Source organism: Globicephala melas, chromosome 1, assembly GCF_963455315.2.
Source record: "Globicephala melas chromosome 1, mGloMel1.2, whole genome shotgun sequence".
NCBI classification, from domain to species: Eukaryota; Metazoa; Chordata; class Mammalia; order Artiodactyla; family Delphinidae; genus Globicephala; species Globicephala melas.
The window spans coordinates 169,007,393-169,027,368 of NC_083314.1; the positions used below are offsets into that span (position 1 = coordinate 169,007,393).

A 19,976-nucleotide genomic window follows, 5' to 3' on the forward strand; every position below is an offset into this window, starting at 1 on the left:
GAAAGGCAGCACAGCAGAGGGATGAAGAGCTCAGGTTTTGAAGTCAGGCGGATCTGGGCTCAAATAGCAGTTCTGCTATTTACCAGCTATATGACCTGAGTCTCAGTTTCTTCATCTGTAAAATGGGGATAATATTAAAACTTCCCTCATGGAATTGTTATAAAGAAGAATTGAGACGTACATGAAGTCTTAGTATAGTGTGTGGCATATAATAAGTGCTTATTAAATGTATGAGTATGTATACATTATTCTGTGTGTGTGTGTATAAATAAAGATTTAGGCTCTATTCCACACCTGTCTTTGTAGATTGGAAACTTAGAATGAAGAGAGACACATTTGCTTAGAATTACTTAAGAAAAATCACAAGTGTTCATTATACAATTTCAAAGTGAATAAGTAAATAAATAAGTAAATAAGGAAACCATTGCTTCAGTGTTATACATTGTCCTGATGGGATGCCATACATAGTTCTAAGACTTTACAGCTCTTAACTCACCTGATCCCCATAATAACCCTTAGGAAGTGACCATTACTATCCCGGATTTACAGACGAGGCACAGAAAGTTTAAACAACTTGTTCAAGACCACACAGCTAATAAGTAGTAGAGCCAAGAATCAAACCTAGGCAGTGCGGCCACGAGTCTATACTCTTCACCACGGCAGTGGGGAAAGAAAAAGTGCTTAATTCAGCCTTAAGTACAATCACGGGCATCTCTAGATCTGCACGGTTTCTACAGCGGCCACTAGCTATATGTGGATATTTAAGATAATTGAATTTAAATAAAACTAAATATCCAGTACCTAGGTTGCGCTCACCAGGTTTAACGTGCTCAATAGCCACACGTGGACAGTGGCTGCCGTTTGGGCAGCACAGACATGGAACATTTCCATCGTTGCAGAAAGTTCCATTGGACAGCACTGTCGTAGATAACTCTGGAAAGTATTAACCAAACATAAAAGACTCAAACTCAACAGGCATCACATGGATTTTCTTTAATTAAATACCACTTCATAATGCTATTTGCACATAGCACATACATTTTTTTGAAAAATAAGACATGCCATACTTTAGTCACTAAATCAACAAAATGTGGGCTTCCACATAGAATATATCCTAAGGTGACATGATTTACACAGCTTCTCAGAGAAACACACAGTAAAATTTTTTGCCTGTCAGCCAGTGTTGGACCAGATTTGGAATTCACAAGGCTGAGGGTTGGAGATTCCCCAACACTACCCTGAGGGACATCTTGTCTCCACACTGTACCATCAAGCCGCCTCATTTCCACCAGAAGAGCAATGGAGATGTCAATCCTCCCTTGCCTACCCAGTGTTCAACTCCATCCTGCAAAACCCTCGCGCGATCTGAGACTTCACGTGATGGCACGTCAGACCTGCGGCTTCGTGGGAGGGCTGGGGGCGGGTGGAATGGGGCTTAGGTCCCTTCAAAAGCTGCAGGCACCCATCTGTGAAGAACTGCTTTTAATGTCTGATTAGGGACCCCAGAATCCCAGCCTTTAGAAGAGGGGAACAGAGTGGGGTGGGGAGAGGAAGCCAGAGAACAAGTGGAAAGCTGAAACCCAAGTTTGGTGACCTTGCTGTGAGAAGGGAGATGGCGGCAGGATATGTATTGTTGCCTGGAGCCTTCGAGAGGGCTTGGCGACGTGAGAGCCATGAGAAAATAAAGAGTCAGGGCTGTGAGTGGAAAGCTGATGTCCTTGTGCCCCACCCTAACAGCAAGTGCTGCTTATCTGCCACCAGCAAACCGTCCATTTACACTCAGGGACAAAGACTGGGAGATGCCAGCCCAAGACAGAGTCAGAATTCTGGGGACCATGGCGCCACATCAGCCGTTCTTCCCGGGACCCAGGTGACCTACTCTGGCTTCCACTCCGCAGCCACCATGCAACTCTGTGCAACCTTCCTGTACTCAGCCTCACGGGATGGCGCTGTTGCCCCAAACCTGAAGGCAGCTCCTGGGTGGCACTGAACCCATGATCGTCAGCTGACCTGAGATTACAGTGTGCTTTCATCCATTCATCACTGTTGCCTGACTCCAGGTTAAAAGACCCAACACAAAACCAAGGGAAGGGGGCAGAGTAAGGCTGGGAGCACATAAGATACCAAATGATCACCTGGGTTTGACACATTTAAATGGCCTCCCGGCTCACCTTCCCTTTATCCACTCTGCCCTCACACCCACTCCCGGCCCACATTAGAAACATCACTGGGAAAATGTGAATAGCAGCGAAATTGGATTTTAATTCCCCTTTTGTGTTTTGTTCCTGCAGCTGTGCAGCCTGACCTTGAAAAGTGAGTTTTATTACCCCTTCAGAGTCTTCCTCCGAACTGCATAGGGCCTCCTTTCCAATCAGTGCGGATCCTGCCACTCTTTTCCTCATGAACCATCAATGGCTCCCATGTTCTCTAGGATATGTTTAAACTCCTCGGCCAGGCCTTCCAGTCCCTCCATGATTCTACCTCCACTGCTTATCCTTCCAGGCTCATTTCCCATTACCTACCCCGGCTCTTCCTTTGCCACCCGCCTCAACCCATCTCTGTGTCTTTGCAAATGCTGGCCCCTCTGCCTGGGGGTGATCACCCTACTTTCTATGCTTTGCCCAAATCTTAGCTAGATTTGCCACCCATCCATGAGTGGAGCCTAAATCATCTCCACTTCTGAATACCCAGTTCCGGGCTCAGGGCCTGACCTTTAGCAGGACCTCCATCACCGTCATTTTCTGTGGTCCGCTATTGCACTCGGCCCGCCCTGTCATAGTTGACTCGGCCCGCCCTGTCATAGTTGACCAGGTCTCTCACGGCTGGCTTGGAGTGCAGAAACCAGGTCTTATTACTCGCAGCCCTCACTGTCCAAATGCTTAACACATAGTAAGTGCCTCATAAATACTGTTTTGATACCTATTCTAAAGGAAAAAGAAGTCATCGTCTGTTGCCTTCTTAGGCATGTAAGACACAATGCAGAAGTGGTTATCACAGGCAACATATCAGTTTTGAAGTCAAGGTACTAAATCAAATCAGTATGAAGCAAATCCATAAAGGTTAATGATCTATCAACACGGGTCTGTTAACACTGTTATCTTGCCAGTTAGCTCAAGGCCGCCTAGGGAAGCAGGAAGTGTAGTTCTAAGAAGTAATCACTGGATGCAGAAATGCCCTGGATCCTACAGGGAATATTCGGCCTGCCAAATGAACCCCCAAGAGGAGACAAGGAATGGTAATTCCAACCTTCCAGCAGGGGTGTGTCAGGGTTTCAGCAGACTGTCTCTCTCAGTTATTAGGTTTTCAAGGTGTGTGATACAGGCAGGATTACCTGCCTCAGGATCACCTGTGCTGCCAGTTAAGAATGCAGACTCTTGGGCCCGGTCCCAGTCCCACTCAATCAGAGTACCTGTGGTTGGGGTGGAGGAATCTGTATGTTAAATAAACTCCCTAGGGGATCCTTATTTTCATTAAAGTTTGCAGACCTTTACCTGCCATTCTCAAAAGCACACAGTCAGTCTAGGGGAAGACAATCGTGTACGCAGCCAGCCAGCCAGCCAGCAGCAGCCCCATTTCTGAGAATGCCTACTTCTTCCAGATGTACGTGCATGGGGATGAGGACCCAAAGAGTCTATCGACCCCAAGGAAGTTAACCAATGACTCAAGCTTGGTCCGTCAATCTATAAGGGAGAGGAGAGAGGAGAGTTGAGTGAGGCTGTCTCTGAAATGAGCACCCCTGGTTTTCCCAGAGGACCCTGGTGTGCAGGAAAATACACATACAACAGCCAGATTGTCTGTCTGTCCTTTATAGGTGATGCAATCACCTCTTGCAAAATGAAAAGGGATTTTTCTCCCTTTATGGGCTGAAGGCTCATGACCCCTGCTCCTGTCTTTCTTATTCTTCCCCTTCTTCTCTTAACTTCTCAGTTCCTTTGAGGGGAAAGAAAGCAACCAAGTAATTCACAGAACCAAAACCAAATTCGTTTTCAGAGTGGACCCAGTATAAACACATCAAGCACACCCTCACTGGGGCGGCACAGACCATCAGAAAGCAGATGTGCATTTCCTACAGGCAAGTGACAGGATGTTACACCCAGGGCTGGTTCACCATGCCGTGTGAAGGCGACACAAAGCTTATCTCAAGTACAGAATCAAGAGGGAGGTGGGTAGAGATCAGGCCTGCACATAAGGTGAGGGAAGACTAGATTTGGAGGTTTCCAGCCTTTCAATGGATTTGGAAAGTATAAGGGCAGAATCTCTGCCTTGCTTTAGCTCTAAAGAATGTGGCCACCTTTGGTCACTGACTGGGGAAACCCAGTTCCCATCCTCAAGGATGACAACGGCTTTCCAAATCTCATTGGGCTAAATCAGGCAGAGGCTGAGCTCTGTACTGCCCACCTAGAATACTGCTTTCAGGCCCCCACCCCAGCCCCACCCTCATCATCTGAAACTTCCAGGACCAAGATAATCTGCCCTTTGCCAGAGACGAAGGCTTTTCAAGATCCCCGTCCACAGAGTTCTTGGATTAAAAAAATAAGACTTGAAAGGCAAGTTTTAGAATTAAGGGTTGAACCGCTATCAGCATGGCTTGAGCAGCTGTAAATGGAGAGGAGGTGAGTCTCCTTCAAGGTGGGCTCACTCCTTCTTGGTGTGTTCCAGGACGCGATAGGGAACCCCAGAGGCGCTTCTAGAGCCGTGTTCTTCCTGCATGATGGGCAGCGTGGCGGGAGCGTAGATCTCAGAAATGTTGTCATTGTTTTCCAGGGCCCCGTAGGAAAAAGAAGCTTTGAGGTCAGGCTGGACGGTCATCCCTTTGTCATGCATGTTTTGCATACCTGAAATGAAATTCATTTCCCCCAAATCATTATGCAATGGGGCCGAAGGAGGCTGCATCTCATCCTCCTCTATCCCACCACAGACTAATCACAGTGCTCAGGAGCTAAGCATGTGCACTGTCAACTTCCTGAATGGTTTGGATCGAACAAAAAAAGAGCGCCCATAAATATACACTAGAAATATTATAGTTGCTAAGCAACAAAGGATGACTCTTCAGGAAATAAGCACACAGACCAGCCACTGTCAAAAGAAACCATTGGCTTAGAATGAGGTGGGAATGTCCGGACCACAGGGCAAGTGGAACCAACACTGTGTTGTGAACGTGGTAGATGCCAACACTTTTCGCTGAATTAAATCAGGATCCAGAAAACTTCATTATACTGTTGAGAGAAGACGAAAACTTCTGTGTCATGGATACATGATGGTGACACATGTATTATGATGCTCAGAGGGAGAGTTTTGACATTAACATCCCTGACCCACATATGGAGTAAGGTGCGACTTTGCTTATTACCTCTGGGCACGTTGATGTCGGATTTCTACTTACATTTGAGGGCAAAGACTTTAGTCATTAATTCCTTTAAATGTAGTCTACAATTCCCCTAGTTAAGTAGGACCTGGCCTCCTCTGAGGCCAGTTCTTTTCCTGGTAGGGAATTAAGACCCTTCAAATTCTCTTGCCCCCTGGTTGAGTAATAAAAACACTGAATGCAAATTATCTTCCATGAAACCATGATGATAATAACAGCTGACATCTGACTGCTTCCTATGCCTGACGCACTGGGCTAAGTGCTTTAAATAGTAATAGTAACAACAACAGCAGTAATGATAATGGCTGATGAGGACAGAGCATTTAGTTTGTGGCAGACACTGTTCTAAATAGTTATAAAGTTTTATCTCATTTGATTCGCACAACTATTGATTAGGAAAATGAGGCAGTTGGAAGTTAAGGAACTTGCCTGAGGTCGCCAAGCTAGCAAGTGGCAGCTCTAGGGTGCAGACTCAGGTGGTTTAAATTCTGAAGCCCACACTCTTAACCAGAATGCTGTGTGGGCTCCCTATAGACCTTAATCCCCCCAAATCCTATGACAGAAATATGCTACTATCCTCCTTTTCCAGAGAAGAACACAGAGATTCAGAGAGGTAAAGTAACTTGCTCAAGGACACACAGCTAATGAGAGACAGAGCTGGGATTTGACACCAAAGCCCATGCTCTTATCTATTCTGCAAATGGCCTGGGAAGACCCAATCTGTGGAAGGGCCTTTGCTTCCACATTGCACAAGCCTTGGCTGATGAGAATTTTTTTGCGGTACGCGGGCCTCTCACTGTTGTGGCCTCTCCCGTTGTGGAGCACAGGCTCCGGACGCGCAGGCTCAGCGGCCACGGCTCACGGGCGCAGCTGCTCCGCGGCATGTGGGATCCTCCCGGACCGGGGAACGAACCCGCGTCCCCTGCATCGGCAGGCGGACTCTCAACCACTGCGCCACCAGGGAAGCCCGGCTGACGGGAATTTGAAGGGTACAGTTTAAGAGTCTGTGGTTTAGATTTTGGGGAGGGAACTGGGAGGAGATGAGGGGATGCCTATTCCTCAGGGAAGAGAGTTGGCTTACCAGGTATAGTTTAACTTTGTCAACGTTCCCCAGCCAAAACCCACCAGGAATACACCTATAGTCTAACAAATTTGGGTTTCTTGACTCATTTCAGTGAAGGAGGTGTACGTCACGGGGAGCTGTTTCAGTAAGAGGGTATTAGAAGGACTTACTACAGAATTTGGGTTGTGTTAGGTGATTTCAGGAGGGTTTAAGGAAGCAGGGCTTTGCTTTGGATTAGATGCTGTCAGGAAGTGGGGATAATTCTATAACTGGGGATCTTAATGATTGTTATCTAGAAGGAAAGAAGACTAGATGGAGACTAAAGCTGTGATTGGTAAAGAAGCAGCAGTCACTCATGTGAGGGGGATGGTTGGTCTTTCTATGGTTTGGACAATGTTCATGTTTGTCTGTGTTTGGACATGACAATGGCATGGTCCTGTTTGTGTCTTGATCCCTCACAGTCCCAGAATGACCTTGTGTGATGTTGATGTTCTGTGAAATGGTCTATGTTCAGCCAGGAACACCAAGGCCCAGCTGTGAGAGCCAGGCCAGCTCCTCGCTGCCAGGTACTGTTTTTCTCCTTCTCATTTTCTAGAAGTCTTCCAGGTGCTAGAATTATTTCAAGCCTCTCCTAACTGTGACGTGTAGTTAATTTTCAGAACTTGAATGCCTCTTGAACCGTGGCTACTAGTCGGTTGTGAAGATATCAATCTGGTTAGACCCAAAGCCAGGGAGGCCCTGATGCTGACCAGGGAAACCAAGCAGCTGGAAAAGCATCTCTGTTTAAGAGTTTTCTTCTTCTTATTTTACCTGACATCAGGTCAAACAAGTGTTTGAAATTTTCACAGTCTTTTTTCAAGTAAAAACAAAGTGAAACCAAATTCAACCAGGCATCTACCAGGTCCCAGACATTGTGCAAGGGGCCTTTAACATATTATCCCACTACCCTGGGAAAAGGAATCCCAATTTACAAGCGAGGGTCAGAGGCCTTGGGAGGTCCGGGCACACGCCCAAGGTCACTCAGCAGGTAGGTGGTTGAGAGCCGGGATTTGAATCCAGGTCATCTGAACTCCAAGCCCACGTTCAGCTTCAAAGTACAGAAGCCAGGCCTACTCAGAAGTCCTGACATGCCACGGCACGAGGGCAGGTCTCCTTTCTCCAACATCCAACTTCCCACCGGTCACGAGGCACAAAGAGGAAGCGAGAGCCACGTCCACAAACAGATCACAGAATGCGGATACCTAAGATTACCTTAGGTTACCTTCTATCTTCTACCAGAAAACACATCTGCATATACGCAAATACTCATATAGATGTATACACATACACGGTTTATAAACACACAAACACACATGTACATACACATACTTGCACACACAGAGTTGACACCTCACCTATCTGGAATTCAGCTATCCAGCGCCCTCATCTATCCGGAACACAGCCGAGAAACAAGGAAGTAAGCAAAAAAGGCATCTGAGCAGCCAGATTAGATGTTTCAAAAGTCCATGCACTAAAGCTCATGCACTTAACTCGTAGGAGAAACCTTAAGGCCCCAACTCAGAGCTTATTTATTTTAATTTTATACATGATTCGAACAACTTGGGTCAAATGAGAAGATTGACATGGAGCTGCTACACACAGGCAGGCTGGTAACAGCAAGAATGACAGACAACAGCTTAATAGCAAGAGATGAAGAAATAATATAAAAAGTAGACACATAAACCCTGGGGCCATTTAAACCATGGGCACCTCGGCCAGCCCTGAGAACACACCTGCCTCCCGAGTGCTTCATTAAGCAGCACTCTACTCCATCACTGTGACTGTCTTTTGTTCACAAGACTGTCTTAATGGAGGGTGGGAGATTATGCTTTGGAGAGAGTGCCATTTTATATATCCAAAATAAAAATTAAATTTGAGTTAAAGAGTGAAAGCTAGGGGCCGCTAGTATCCTATAGAATTTAGGTCAGCAAATCTAGACGGGGCTGCCCAACATCTTAACCTTCTCATCTGAATCCCTTGAGGCTGGAAAGTGCTCTCCAGTCCTCTACAAGCCCCATCACTCCCTTTTGTGCAGTACTCAGCTGATTCACACATTTTCGTTCCTGCCATTTGAACCTGTGCTTCTCAGTGTGAACCCTGAGCTCCCTGGGGAACTAGGCTCTCCAGAACAATCCACTCCCTTGTGGAATCTAAGGAGTGAGGTTATGGTATTTGAATTTCATTCACCCTATTTGCCTTCCCCTCTCTGATCATTCCATTCCACTGAGATGAACTGGATTTTTCCTTTTGCAGGCATGAAGCCTGGTGCTGCAGATGAGAATTATATCCAGTGTGAATCAGAATTGTCTTTAAAAGATCCCCAAATTGACATGAGAACTGGCAAGATGTGCGCAAAACCAATCGAGGTGCCTCAGCCATTGCCTCCTCTTTTGCAAACTGAGATCAAACAAAAAACCAAAAAAACCCCACAAAAAAACGGAAAGAAAAAAAAGAGAGACAGTCACGTCATAATAGCACAGCACACCTTCCCTGCACCAAACCCAGAGGCTGGTTGTGTCTTTTTAAACAGGAAGTAGCAGTCATTCTATGTGGATGGGCTGGCCAGCTGGATTTGAATGTTACCTGGCATGGCATCCATGGAAATGTAGGGCTCAAAGGGAATGGCCTTCTTCCTGTTACGTGTGATCAAGAAGACGCCCAAGAATGCGATGAGGCACCTGGCAAACACAGATGAAGAGAAACAAGGCCAGAGTGAGGTTGGGAGGGATGCTTTCAAACGTGAGTAATGGGAAAAAGGGGAAAACAGGGTGGCAGGCTGCGGAGGTGGGCTCACTGCTGAGCGGCCCTGAGAGGCGGCCGAGCCTGGGATCAGCAGGAAGCAGATGCGAGATAAATAATAACAGCCCTGCAGCCCACACAAGCCTCAATCAGAACAAATCAGGCCATCCTTGGCCAAACCCTCACCTCCACTTACGCTGCATCTCAGAACCCTGCCTTTAAAGATTTTTTTTTTAATTAAGAAGTTCTTTATGGCCTAAATTCAATCAATACTGGAGCAGAGAAAGTAAAAATTAGGAAGTCCCTGTACTCGCCCCCACTATAGGTGTATATTCTTCCAGAGTCTTTTTTTGTTTTGCTCTTTTCTCCAGAGCTTAGATAAACAAGCACACTTTCTAAAAACTGAGGCATAATTTACAGGCAATAAAACGCACAATCCTTAAATGCAGAGCTCGATTAATCTTACCTGTGCACACACTCGTGGGATCACCACCCAGGTCAATAGAGGAGTCATTTCCATCCCTTACCCACAGAAAGTTTCCTGTGCCCCTTCCCCATTCATGCAGACCCTTCCCCAGAGGAAACCACTGTTCCGACGTCCACAGAATCGACTGGCCCGTTCTTCAACTTCTTGTGAGTTAAACAATACAGCGTGTACTCTTCTATGTCTGACTTCTTTCGCCTGATAAATGTTTTTAAGATGCATCCACTTCATTGTGTGCATTAGTAGTTCATTATTTTTTTATTGTTGTGTGGAACGCATTATCTGATCCATTGTCTGAATATATCAGAACTTGTTTTCCACTCTCCTGTTGTATCCAGTTTGGGTATATAATGAATAAAGCTACTGTAAGTATCATGTACAAGTCATTTTGTCAATATATATAACTAATTTCTTTTGGGTCTATATCTAGATGTGGAATTGCTGGCTCATAGGGTGACTATACATTTTAAAAAATGTAACTTTTTTCATTCAACGTATCCTAGACATGGTTCTACGTCAGTACCAATAGACTGGCCTCAATTTTTCAAAACGGCAGTATGGTACTAATTATACGAAGACGTGTAATGTATTTAACCTGTATTTTACTGATGGGCATTTAGGTTGTTTCCAATTATTTGCTTATACAATTAATTTAAAAAATAACAAACACCCTCATACGTGTGGCGTTACGTCCAACATTTACTTTTCCAAGATAAATGATTAGAAATGGAAGGCTGCGTCAAGAAGCTCATTTAAAAATCTCACTGTTATCGCCAAACTGTCCTCCCACGTTAAAGAACTTCTCACACTGTGGCAGAGAGCTGGGCTCCTCATCCTCTTGCCAACATGGGACACTACCCCTCCTGTTAGGTTTTGCAAAATGATGGCATCTTGTTCAGCTTCAGTATCCATGCCTTTGATCTGAGGTGAGGTTGAGAGTCTTTCCTGCGTCAAATTGTGATGTGTTCGAAATGACAAGGAGATTAAAGCCCAAAAGAGAAGAAAGGAAAAGTAAAGCCCTTTGGGGAATAAAACGCTCACCTCTGGGGACAAAGCTCCCACTGCCAGCTGCTCCTCTGGCTCTAAGGGACTGCCTGAGAGGCTGGAGCAGGGGTAGGGAGAGAGGGGCAGCCTGCCTGGAATTCGGGGCCAGGGAGCAGGATGGGACTCACCCCAGTGCAAACATGCAGACGTGCAGCACGTCCTCCCCGAGGAAGTCCAGGTAGAAGATGGCGCCTGAGCAGCAAAGAATGGAAAATGCGGGTGAGCTGTTTTCAAATCACCCACCTGCCAGTCTGTTTAGGATCTGGCGAAGCTCCCTTCCCTACAGAATACCAAAGGGGTCCAAAATACTACGACTGCACCTAGTAAGAGATTAGCAGAATGGAATAAAAGCCATTTGGGGGGAATAGACTGTCTTCTCTTTCTCCCCCACTTAGGTCCCTCTTACCTCCATCTTTTTTTTCTTAACTTTTTATTTTGAGATAATATTAGATGCACAGAAATAGTACGGAATTCCCACGTACCCTGTGCCCAGCTTCCCCCAGTGAAACGACACTATGAGCTAAACTAGAGACTTACCAGTTTTTACACACTCCTCTCCCTCATCTTTCTTTCTTTTTCTTTTTTGTTAAGTTTTTATAGGAGTATGGTTGATTTACAATGTTGTGTTAGTTTCAGGTGTACAGCAAAGTGAATCAGTTATACATATACATGTATCCACTCTTTTTTCGATTCTTTTCCCCTATAGGCCATTACAGAGTATTGAGTAGAGTTGCCTGTGCTATACAGTAGGTCCTTATTAGTTACCTATTTTATATATAGTAGTGTGTATATGCCAATCCCAATCTCCCAGTTTATTCCTCCCCTCCCCTTTACCCCCTTGTAACCATAAGTTTGCTTTCTACATATGTGACTCTATTTCTATTTTGTAGATAAGTTCATTTGCACCTTTTATTTAGATTCCACATACAAGTGATATCATATGATATTTGTCTTTCACTGACTTAACTTCACTCAGTATGACGATCTCTAGGTCCATTCACGTTGCTGCAAATGGCATTATTTCGTTCTTTTTTATGGCTGAGTAATATTCCACTGTATATATGTACCACATTTTCCCCCCATCTTTCTTAAGATGGGAAACCAAGGCTTCGTGGTTAAGCCGCCGGAGCTTTCTAACCTCATGAGACTGGCAGATGTCACACCCTGCAGTGTGGCAGTGCCACAGGCCTGCCGCCCTCACCCTGCAGCCAGCGTCTGTCTGGACCCACTTCACACCCCACCACCCCAACCCTGCCCGGAGCTCCTGATTCCCTGCCTGACTGCGGACTCAACCACGGTGTTTCTATCCCTTTCAATCTTGCCTGGACCGAAGCTGTTGACCAGGACTTAAATCTCTGCATGAGGTTAGCTTTCTGGCTGCTCTGGGTCAAGCCCCACTCAATCCCTGGTCCCGCTCACGGCACAGGCCCTGGCAGGCTGTGTGCCCTCTTGTTCTAACCTCTGTGAACACCAGTTTGGGCACCACTCGTCCAAACTGCAGTGCAAAATATATGGCTTTCGGGCTGGGCCTTCCTCAAAGGGAGGCACACTGGTTGTTACTGGTCTTTTTACTCTGAAAATCTTAGTCACCATTGCCATTTAAAAACAAACAAACAAAAAAACCCGACACACACACACACACACACACAAATATGCTTGCAGCCTCTGAAGCCACCTCAGAAAGAAAAGGAAAAAACATATAGGGGTGGAGTAGAAGAAAAGGGGAATGTAATAGAGACGATGATCACTTACTGAGCACGTGTTATGTACATACTCGTGATCTCTAAAAATTATACAGAAGAAATTTGTGGTCACTTGGCCAGTGGAGGCTGTGGAGTTAGCAGATGGTGGCAAACACTGTTAAAGAAACCCAACACAAGCAGTACAAAGTAGGGGACATCTGCACTATACATATTTCAATTCTAGGAGGAAAGTATTATTACTCCCATGTTATGAATGTGGAACTGAGGCTCAGAGAGGTGAAGTGATTTTCCCAGAGCTACACAGCTCCGTGTCTGTGCTGGGGTGCAAACCTAGGCCTCTCTGGCTCTAAATCCTGCGCTTTCCCCACAAAACCATCTACAACTGGGACAGGCAGAACAAGTCAGCAGAATTGGCCTTCTGACAGAGGCAGCGCCCCTTCCCTCCACACTGGGGTAATGTCCCTGCTGTCAAGGTAGAAGACAGAAATCTAGCGACCGCACCCTTACCTGCTGTGATAGCCACGGTAGTGGATAGAATGTAGCCCACGCTGGCAATCAGAGAGGAGTCGTACATCTGTGAGGCCTGACCTAAAAACCTTCAACACAAAAGCACTCTGGTCAGTGGGCTGTGGGGATGTCGGAAGGCCGAGGTGAAAGCTGATGACCGCAGGCTTGGTCTGAAAATACGAAGATGAGGCATGAAGGAACATTCCTTGGGATTATAAGGATGCCAGCCTTGTGTGTCTCCTGGGCTGGGGTCCACGCTTTGCTTCTATTCTTCCTCTGGACACACAGCCTGAGGCTCATCCCTCTCCCCGTCCAACACCTCTGACCACATAGTTCTTATCACCGCAATGCCCTTCTCACCTCTGTGTCCCCTGCATCCCCTACCCACTAAAAAGCCATTCCTGGGCCCTTAACACTCCAAGAAACTCCTGTAGCGCTTATCACATCCTGCCTCGTGTTGTAATTATTCTTTTAAACAAATTTTCTTAATTCAACTCTCACTGCAATAAATATAGGAAAAAGAGAGAGTAAATTAGAGTCACTCCTGACCTCTCCACTGCGGATAAACACTCCATCATTTAGGAATATATTCTTTGTCTATTCTCTGCATAGCATTTTGGTTATTGTCGCAAAGTTCCTTACACCATAACACACTTCCCACCCAACTGTAATTGTCTGTTTACCCGGCTGTCCTCGGACCAGGGCTGTGAGCACCTTGAGTTCAGTGACTATCGCTCATGTCTCTGTGTGTGGAAGGCCCAGCACGGGCCCGGTACACAGCAGGCCTTGATGAATGTGTGGTGTGTGAGTGAGAAGCTTCCCGAGGAGGGTGGGGCACCTGATCATCTTTGTCAGCCCTGGAGGGCACAGCACAGAGCCCTGGAGGGCACAGCACAGAGCCTTGCACTGGACAGGGGCTCAGGGGTGATGACCAGAATCATTGTAGGAGGACTAAGCATAGTCATACTCAGCATAATAATAAAACAAAAATCATAAAAGAAGCTACTATTTACTGGACGTTATCCTGGATCCTACTAAAGCCTGCTGCGATTCTGTTAGGTAGGGGCTGTTGCTATTGTCATTGCAGACGGGGTATCTGTGTCTTGGAGAAGCTGAGGAGCAGGCCTAGAGCAGAGGGGTGAGGGGCGCGGGACGGGGAGGGAGACAGACGCCGGGGTTCCAGTCTCAGCTCCGCCAGTTCCTGGCCTCTCGCAGCAGTTCCTTACATGCAAAATGAGGATATCATTGTCGTGGGGACCAAATGAATTCAAGTTCCTGTGAAGGCAGTGAGAGCACAGCTTACACTGGGCACCCAGGTGGCAGCGGTCACCGCTGTGTTCCCCGGAGGCACCGCTGGTGGATGGTGAGCCCCGGCGGCTGGAGTCCAGGGCCTGACCTGTCCGGGGTGAACCGGCCCCATGCACCACACTGAAACCTGCACTGTCCACCCTCCGTCCCCACGCAGGTTTGCCACGTGCTCGCCCAGGCCCCCTGCTGGGCACCGGATCTCTGACGTGAGCAAGGCCCAGGCCTACCCTCAGAACTGCTGTTTCTGAGGCAGAAACCATCACCTTGCTCTTCTACTTGGAAAGATTTCTTGAGGACAAGAAAGTTGGAGACAACTTTCTGTCTTCCACCGGGCAGACAAACAGGTGCCTCACGCGGACGGTACAGCTTCTTCTGAGGCCCCGGAAGTGGGCACCTGCCTCGGTCCAGATGGGAATCGAGGCTGCCTCTGATTGTGTGCTTCTCACATTTTGAGGCAGAGGGAAAAATACATCCACTCCAGGCTTTCAAGCAGCACGGCACCCCTCCATGTGATAACTCAGCAAATTAGCGACCCCTCTCTCTCCACAGTGGATGCCAAACCCTGGCGACAGAACATTTGCATGTTCTACCTGCCCTACAGCTTCAAAAACAATTGTCATCAGGCCCAGAAGCTGGAAGAGACCTTTGTGGGGAAGCCCACCAGGAAAAGAATCTGCAACTCACGCGGCTTGATAGATAGCAGTCGCCACCATGCACACGAGCATCACGTAGAAGATGGGGTAGTCGAGCTGCAGGTTCCCCTGTATGGACAAGACGAGCATCCCGGCCACAGCCTTCACCGTCACCACGGTCATTGAGCCTGCAGAAGGTTAACAAGGATGTGTGGGAGCCTCAGAGACATGGGTGGGGGGGACGGTTTATAAACTCAAAGGACAAAGTGACCAAAACGCAGGGAACACGGGCAGAGCCCAGCCAGTGATTTACACGGTGAGAAGATCCTATTGGCATTGGTTCTTTTGTACCCTCCCGTGAAAGCAGAGAGGAAAGCAAAACTCCAAAGGGTATTTCCAAATGCCCTTCTAAACTCTACCAAGAAAGGGTAGTGAGTTCACTCTGAACTCCAGAGTGGCAGCACTGTGTCTGGAACACAATGCAAGGTCAAAACAATCGAATGTATAAATGAACTTCTTTTGAGTATCATTCTCACGGCAATCACAAGAAAAATGTGGTGTGTACAGAGCTCAGGAGTTTTTTGTGTTGTTTTTTTGGTCTATTAAAATGCTTACTCACTGGTATTTTTAAAAACATTTCTTTAGACCAGAGGTCTCCACATGTTTTGGAATGCATACCCCTATGCATATGTATATACTTTTCAAATATATATACATTTATTTAAAAATTATAGTCATGTAACACTGTGCTTATATGGTATATACATCATAAAACATGTGTAGGAAATATACTTAAAAGGTGGAGATAAAAATAAATACCAGTTCTAATATTTTTTCTTCCCATACACCCACCTCACTGTGGAGACCACTGCTTTACCCAGTGCTGCAGAAATGACTTGTAACTCTAAACTGTTGGATTTCCCTGCCAGAGCAGGAATTACAAGGAACTCCCAGGTATGGTACAAATGAAGTTCCTTGTTCTGCTGAAATGCTTTGCTTTCCTATTTTTCTCAGCGTCCGCTCATTTTGCCTTCTCCTGCCAACAGCCCAGCAGACACAGTGGCTTCTGGGCTCCTCAGCTACTTAGACTACAGTTTTCAAACATTGGCAGGCAGTTAAGTCCAGCACTTTCTCCAGGCTGTCCTTGTTGGTGAGGAGGGGGCAGAAAGGAATTGGCCAACGTGCCTCAGAACCTTCTGACCTTCCAACTCACCAGGAGAGAACGTTCTGGGACCGTGATCTTCCAATCCACTTTGCAAACAAAATCATCAAGGAACGGACCACTGAGTCATGCTGCAACAGGAATGAACCTCTACAACATGATGCTCAGGGAAAGAGGCCAGGGACAAACAGCCACATGGTGTACGATTCCGTTTAGGTAATACGTCCAGAAAGGCAAATCCATAGAGACAGAAAGTAGATTAGTGATTGGCCAGGGCCTGGGAGGATAGAAAAATGGGGAGTGACTGCTAGTGGGCACAGGGTTTCTTTTTGGGGTGACAAAAATGTTCTGAAATTCGATTATGATGATGGTTGTATCCTCTATGAATATATTAAAAATCACTGAATTGTAGGGGCTTCCCTGGTGGCGCAGTGGTTGAGAGTCCGCCTGCCGATGCGGGAGACACCGGTTCGTGCCCCGGTCCGGGAAGATCCCACATGCCGCGGAGCGGCTGGGCCCGTGAGCCATGGCCGCTGAGCCTGCGCGTCCGGAGCCTGTGCTCCGCAACGGGAGAGGCTGCAGTGGTGAGAGGCCCACGTACCACACACACACACAAAAAATCACTGAATTGTATACTTTAAACAGGTGAGCTTTACGGTATGTAAACTATATCTCAGTAAAGCTGTTAAAAACAAAAAAATGGAGCCCTGTCCTATGATGACATATCTGTGTGTTTTATGGCCTGTCGCTGGAACGGGGGCTTGCTGTCGGAAGGACAGAAGGAAACAACACACACTGGGGACCGGTGCTCATCTCATTTAATCGCCTCTCCCCCCGAGATCTGGGTGTTCTCTTAGGCCCATTTTTAGAGGACAGTGTGGCTGACACAGGGACAGTCACTAGGAGGTAGTGGCAGGGCCGCACCCACCTCTCCCTCTCCAGGAAGAAGGGGTGCTTCTCACAGCTCTACTTAGTGAATCTAACTCTATGTGGGGTTAGAACCTTGCCCCAATCTGATTTAGGAGCCATTTCCCCCATTGCACCCATGCCTTTAAAAGGAAAAAAAAAAAAAAGATAGCAAAATCAAAATCAATTCTTGCCTTTGAATCCAGAATTAAGTCTTAACCTCTGATAGGTCTTACACGGACCCTTAGGGGTTCACTTGTTGGAACCTGTTCCACCCCTGACTTCTCTGAAATAACCTCTTAACCCCCCACCCCTACCCTTACTCTGCTTTCTTCTTCATCATTGTAATTGTCACTGCCCAGACTTATACTATCTATGTATTTGTCAACTCGTTTACTGTCATTTCCTCCCTCTCGAATGGGTGGCACCCTGAGGGGACGGGTGTCTGTCTGGCTCAAGAATACCAAATGCCGTCTGCAGCACGATGGAACTGACAAGGCCTGCATCCGGTTAGCAGGGACCCAGCTCCTGCAGCCGCCGATGCAGAGGGACCAGCCTGAAGCGGCCTCCAGCAGCTCCTGGGTCCAGATGCCACAGCTCAGTAAACAAAACCCACATTTCCTTTTGGTGCTACTTAGTGGTGGCAAAACTCAATCCCCAGGACCCTCACTTACCAAGTAACGCCACCAAGAGGAGAATCACAACAATGTTGTTGGCGTTCCTCTCCTTGTAGAAGTACAGCAGCAAGCAGAAGAGAATGATCTCCACGAGCTACAGAGAGCAGCAAGGGAGGGGGGAGGTCAGCGGGGGCCACAGGCAAGACCAGGAGACCCTGGAGGGCTGGGCTGGAGTTTATGCTGCTGATTGCATCAGTCACAGGCCCTCAGAGTTGAAAGGGAATTGAAACAGCCAGTACTTCCCACACCGCTGATACATACCCTGCAGGAAAGCAGGGAACGCTGACTCTCTCTACTCCCAATACTGAGGAGCAGTTCACCTCGCGGTGAGGCTCTGAGGGTGCTGTGCTGGCCTCAGGTCCACCCTGCCTTGGATGGTCAAGATTCATCAGGCTGAGCTGGTGTCCCATTTCACTGCTCCATGGTAACCCCCACTAAAACTGGGAGTTGGTTAAAGAGGGAGCTGCTTGTTTGGTGAGGAGAAGAGCTCTTTGGTTAAGTATATAAGTATATATACCACTTGCCTGCTAACCGAGCCTCCACTGCGTGCAGCTTGGTAGAGTCGGAAAAAAGAGGACTTCTGGAGTCAGGGAGGCCCAGTTATGAGCTTGGATCTCCTTCTAAACTAGCTGTGTGACCTTAGCCAGGTCACTTAAGTTCTCTAAACCTCAGTTACCTCCTTTGTGAAACAGGGATAAGTGTTCTTAACTTAGAGGACCACAATCACAGCTTATACTTGGTGAACTCATAAATCTGCCAGGCTCTATTCTAAGCATTTTATCTTTACTCAACTCACTAAATCAGCATAATAATTCTATGAAGAATCTCAAGCTAGCAAAAGGCAGAGCTGGGATTTGAACCCGGATAGCCTGGCTCCAGGGCCCATGCGCTTTCCCACTAGGCTACACTGCCTGCAGATGGGGGCGCAGTGCCTGCTGTTCAGAAGGTGCTCCATCAGTAGAATCTTACTAGACAACAGCAAGTTTGAAAACCGAAGTTTGAGAAGTTCCCTGCCTTCGCAGCAACAGCTCGTCCCTTCTATTCCTTAAAGGTCCAGACATTTGGCAATACTTCGCCAAGGAGTGAAGCCAGCCCCAGCCCCCGGCAAAACTAAAGCAACGGCTCAGCTCTGTTTGCCTATCCCAACCTCCTCCCGAAGTTCATTTATCACAAAAACCAATGCAGAAACATTAATGGGCATTTTAAAAAGAAAAAAATTGTTAAATTCCTCAGAATTAGAGATCATAAAACACAGCTGCGTTCATTTTCCTGTTTCTTCCTGTCTTTGTCACAGTGAATACATATTTTATCTACTTGTCATCACAGTCAAAGCACAGTTTTGTGCTGGGCCGTTGTTCGTTACCGTAAACAGTTTTCATGTTTTATGAAGTTGTCATCATTATCTTTAATTGTTGCAAAATACGCCATCAAGCAGATGTAGTTACTCATCAACATTCCCAACTGATGTGCATACATTTGGGCAGGGGGGTGGGAGTGGCCGATCTCCCCACCATTCTTCATGATGCTTAAACACACGCTGGGAGAGCACTTGGCGTTCTATCGTGAGATGGCTGTATATGTGTTGGTGCCTCCTGATGGACCATGGGTTCTGTCAGCCTGTCTCGTTTAGCTTTTATACCCACAGTGTCTGGCACATAGCAGACACTCAATAAATATTTATTGAATTTGATTTGGCCAAATCTTTCCAGCTGGCAGCACTGCCTCACAGTGACGACGGAGGAGGCCAAACTGAATTGGTCACTGAGCATCCGTCACGTGCTGGGTGGACCTGACAGCCACCCCGGGTCCAGTGACCCCTCCAGTTAACGTACAGAGAAGGAGGCAGAGCATGCGGCTAAGTGCCTTGGTTATGGCTACACAGTATGCAATGGACTCGAGCCCAGGACTCCCTGAAAGAGAAGCCTGTGTTCTGGGGTTAAGCTTTTCCTGAAGAGGTGGGTCTCTGGCTCTGCCCAGCAGACACTTCTCCATGCCTACAGGTCAACGCTGGGGCTGGCTGGTGCTAGGGAGATGACACAGCCCCAACCTTGGGGGAATCTATCATCTGCCTCACGGGCAATCTGAGGAAAAAGGACGTTCGGGGCCTCTACAGCAGGCCCAGGCTGCTTGAGTCAAGGCAAAACAGTGAACACCTTCGTTAGCAGGCTGTGGTGACACGTGAGGCCAGCCAGGCAGGCAGGCTTCGGGTCCAGCTCGGCTCTCACAGGACTCTGAGCAAGTTTGCTAACCCTGAGATCCAGTTTTCTCATCCATAAAATGGGGAGAAAAACACCTATGTTATAGGACTATCGAGGGAGTCTGAGATGTGATGAAACAAATTTTCACA

The 19,976-nt window shown here is 47.1% G+C and overlaps 1 protein-coding gene across 5 annotated transcripts in view; it reads right to left on the bottom strand.

The window, feature by feature from the left end:
• Positions 1–978: 978 nt before the first annotated feature.
• NIPAL3 (NIPA like domain containing 3) overlaps positions 979–19,976 on the bottom strand; it is a 50,623-nt gene continuing 31,625 nt past the window's right edge. For 4 of the 5 annotated variants that reach the window (XM_030874490.2, XM_030874444.2, XM_030874463.2 and 1 more), the window contains 6 exons: positions 17,627–17,723; positions 14,937–15,072; positions 12,945–13,033; positions 10,863–10,926; positions 9,051–9,145; positions 979–4,835 (listed from right to left, as the gene is read on the bottom strand). In XM_030874490.2, coding sequence (XP_030730350.1) covers positions 4,636–4,835; positions 9,051–9,145; positions 10,863–10,926; positions 12,945–13,033; positions 14,937–15,072; positions 17,627–17,723 — 681 coding nt within the window. In that variant the 3' untranslated portion in view covers positions 979–4,635. Of the gene's footprint in view, positions 4,836–7,822; positions 7,855–9,050; positions 9,146–10,862; positions 10,927–12,944; positions 13,034–14,936; positions 15,073–17,626; positions 17,724–19,976 lie in introns of all 5 variants that reach the window. The other variant, XM_060309572.1, reaches the window with a different exon arrangement.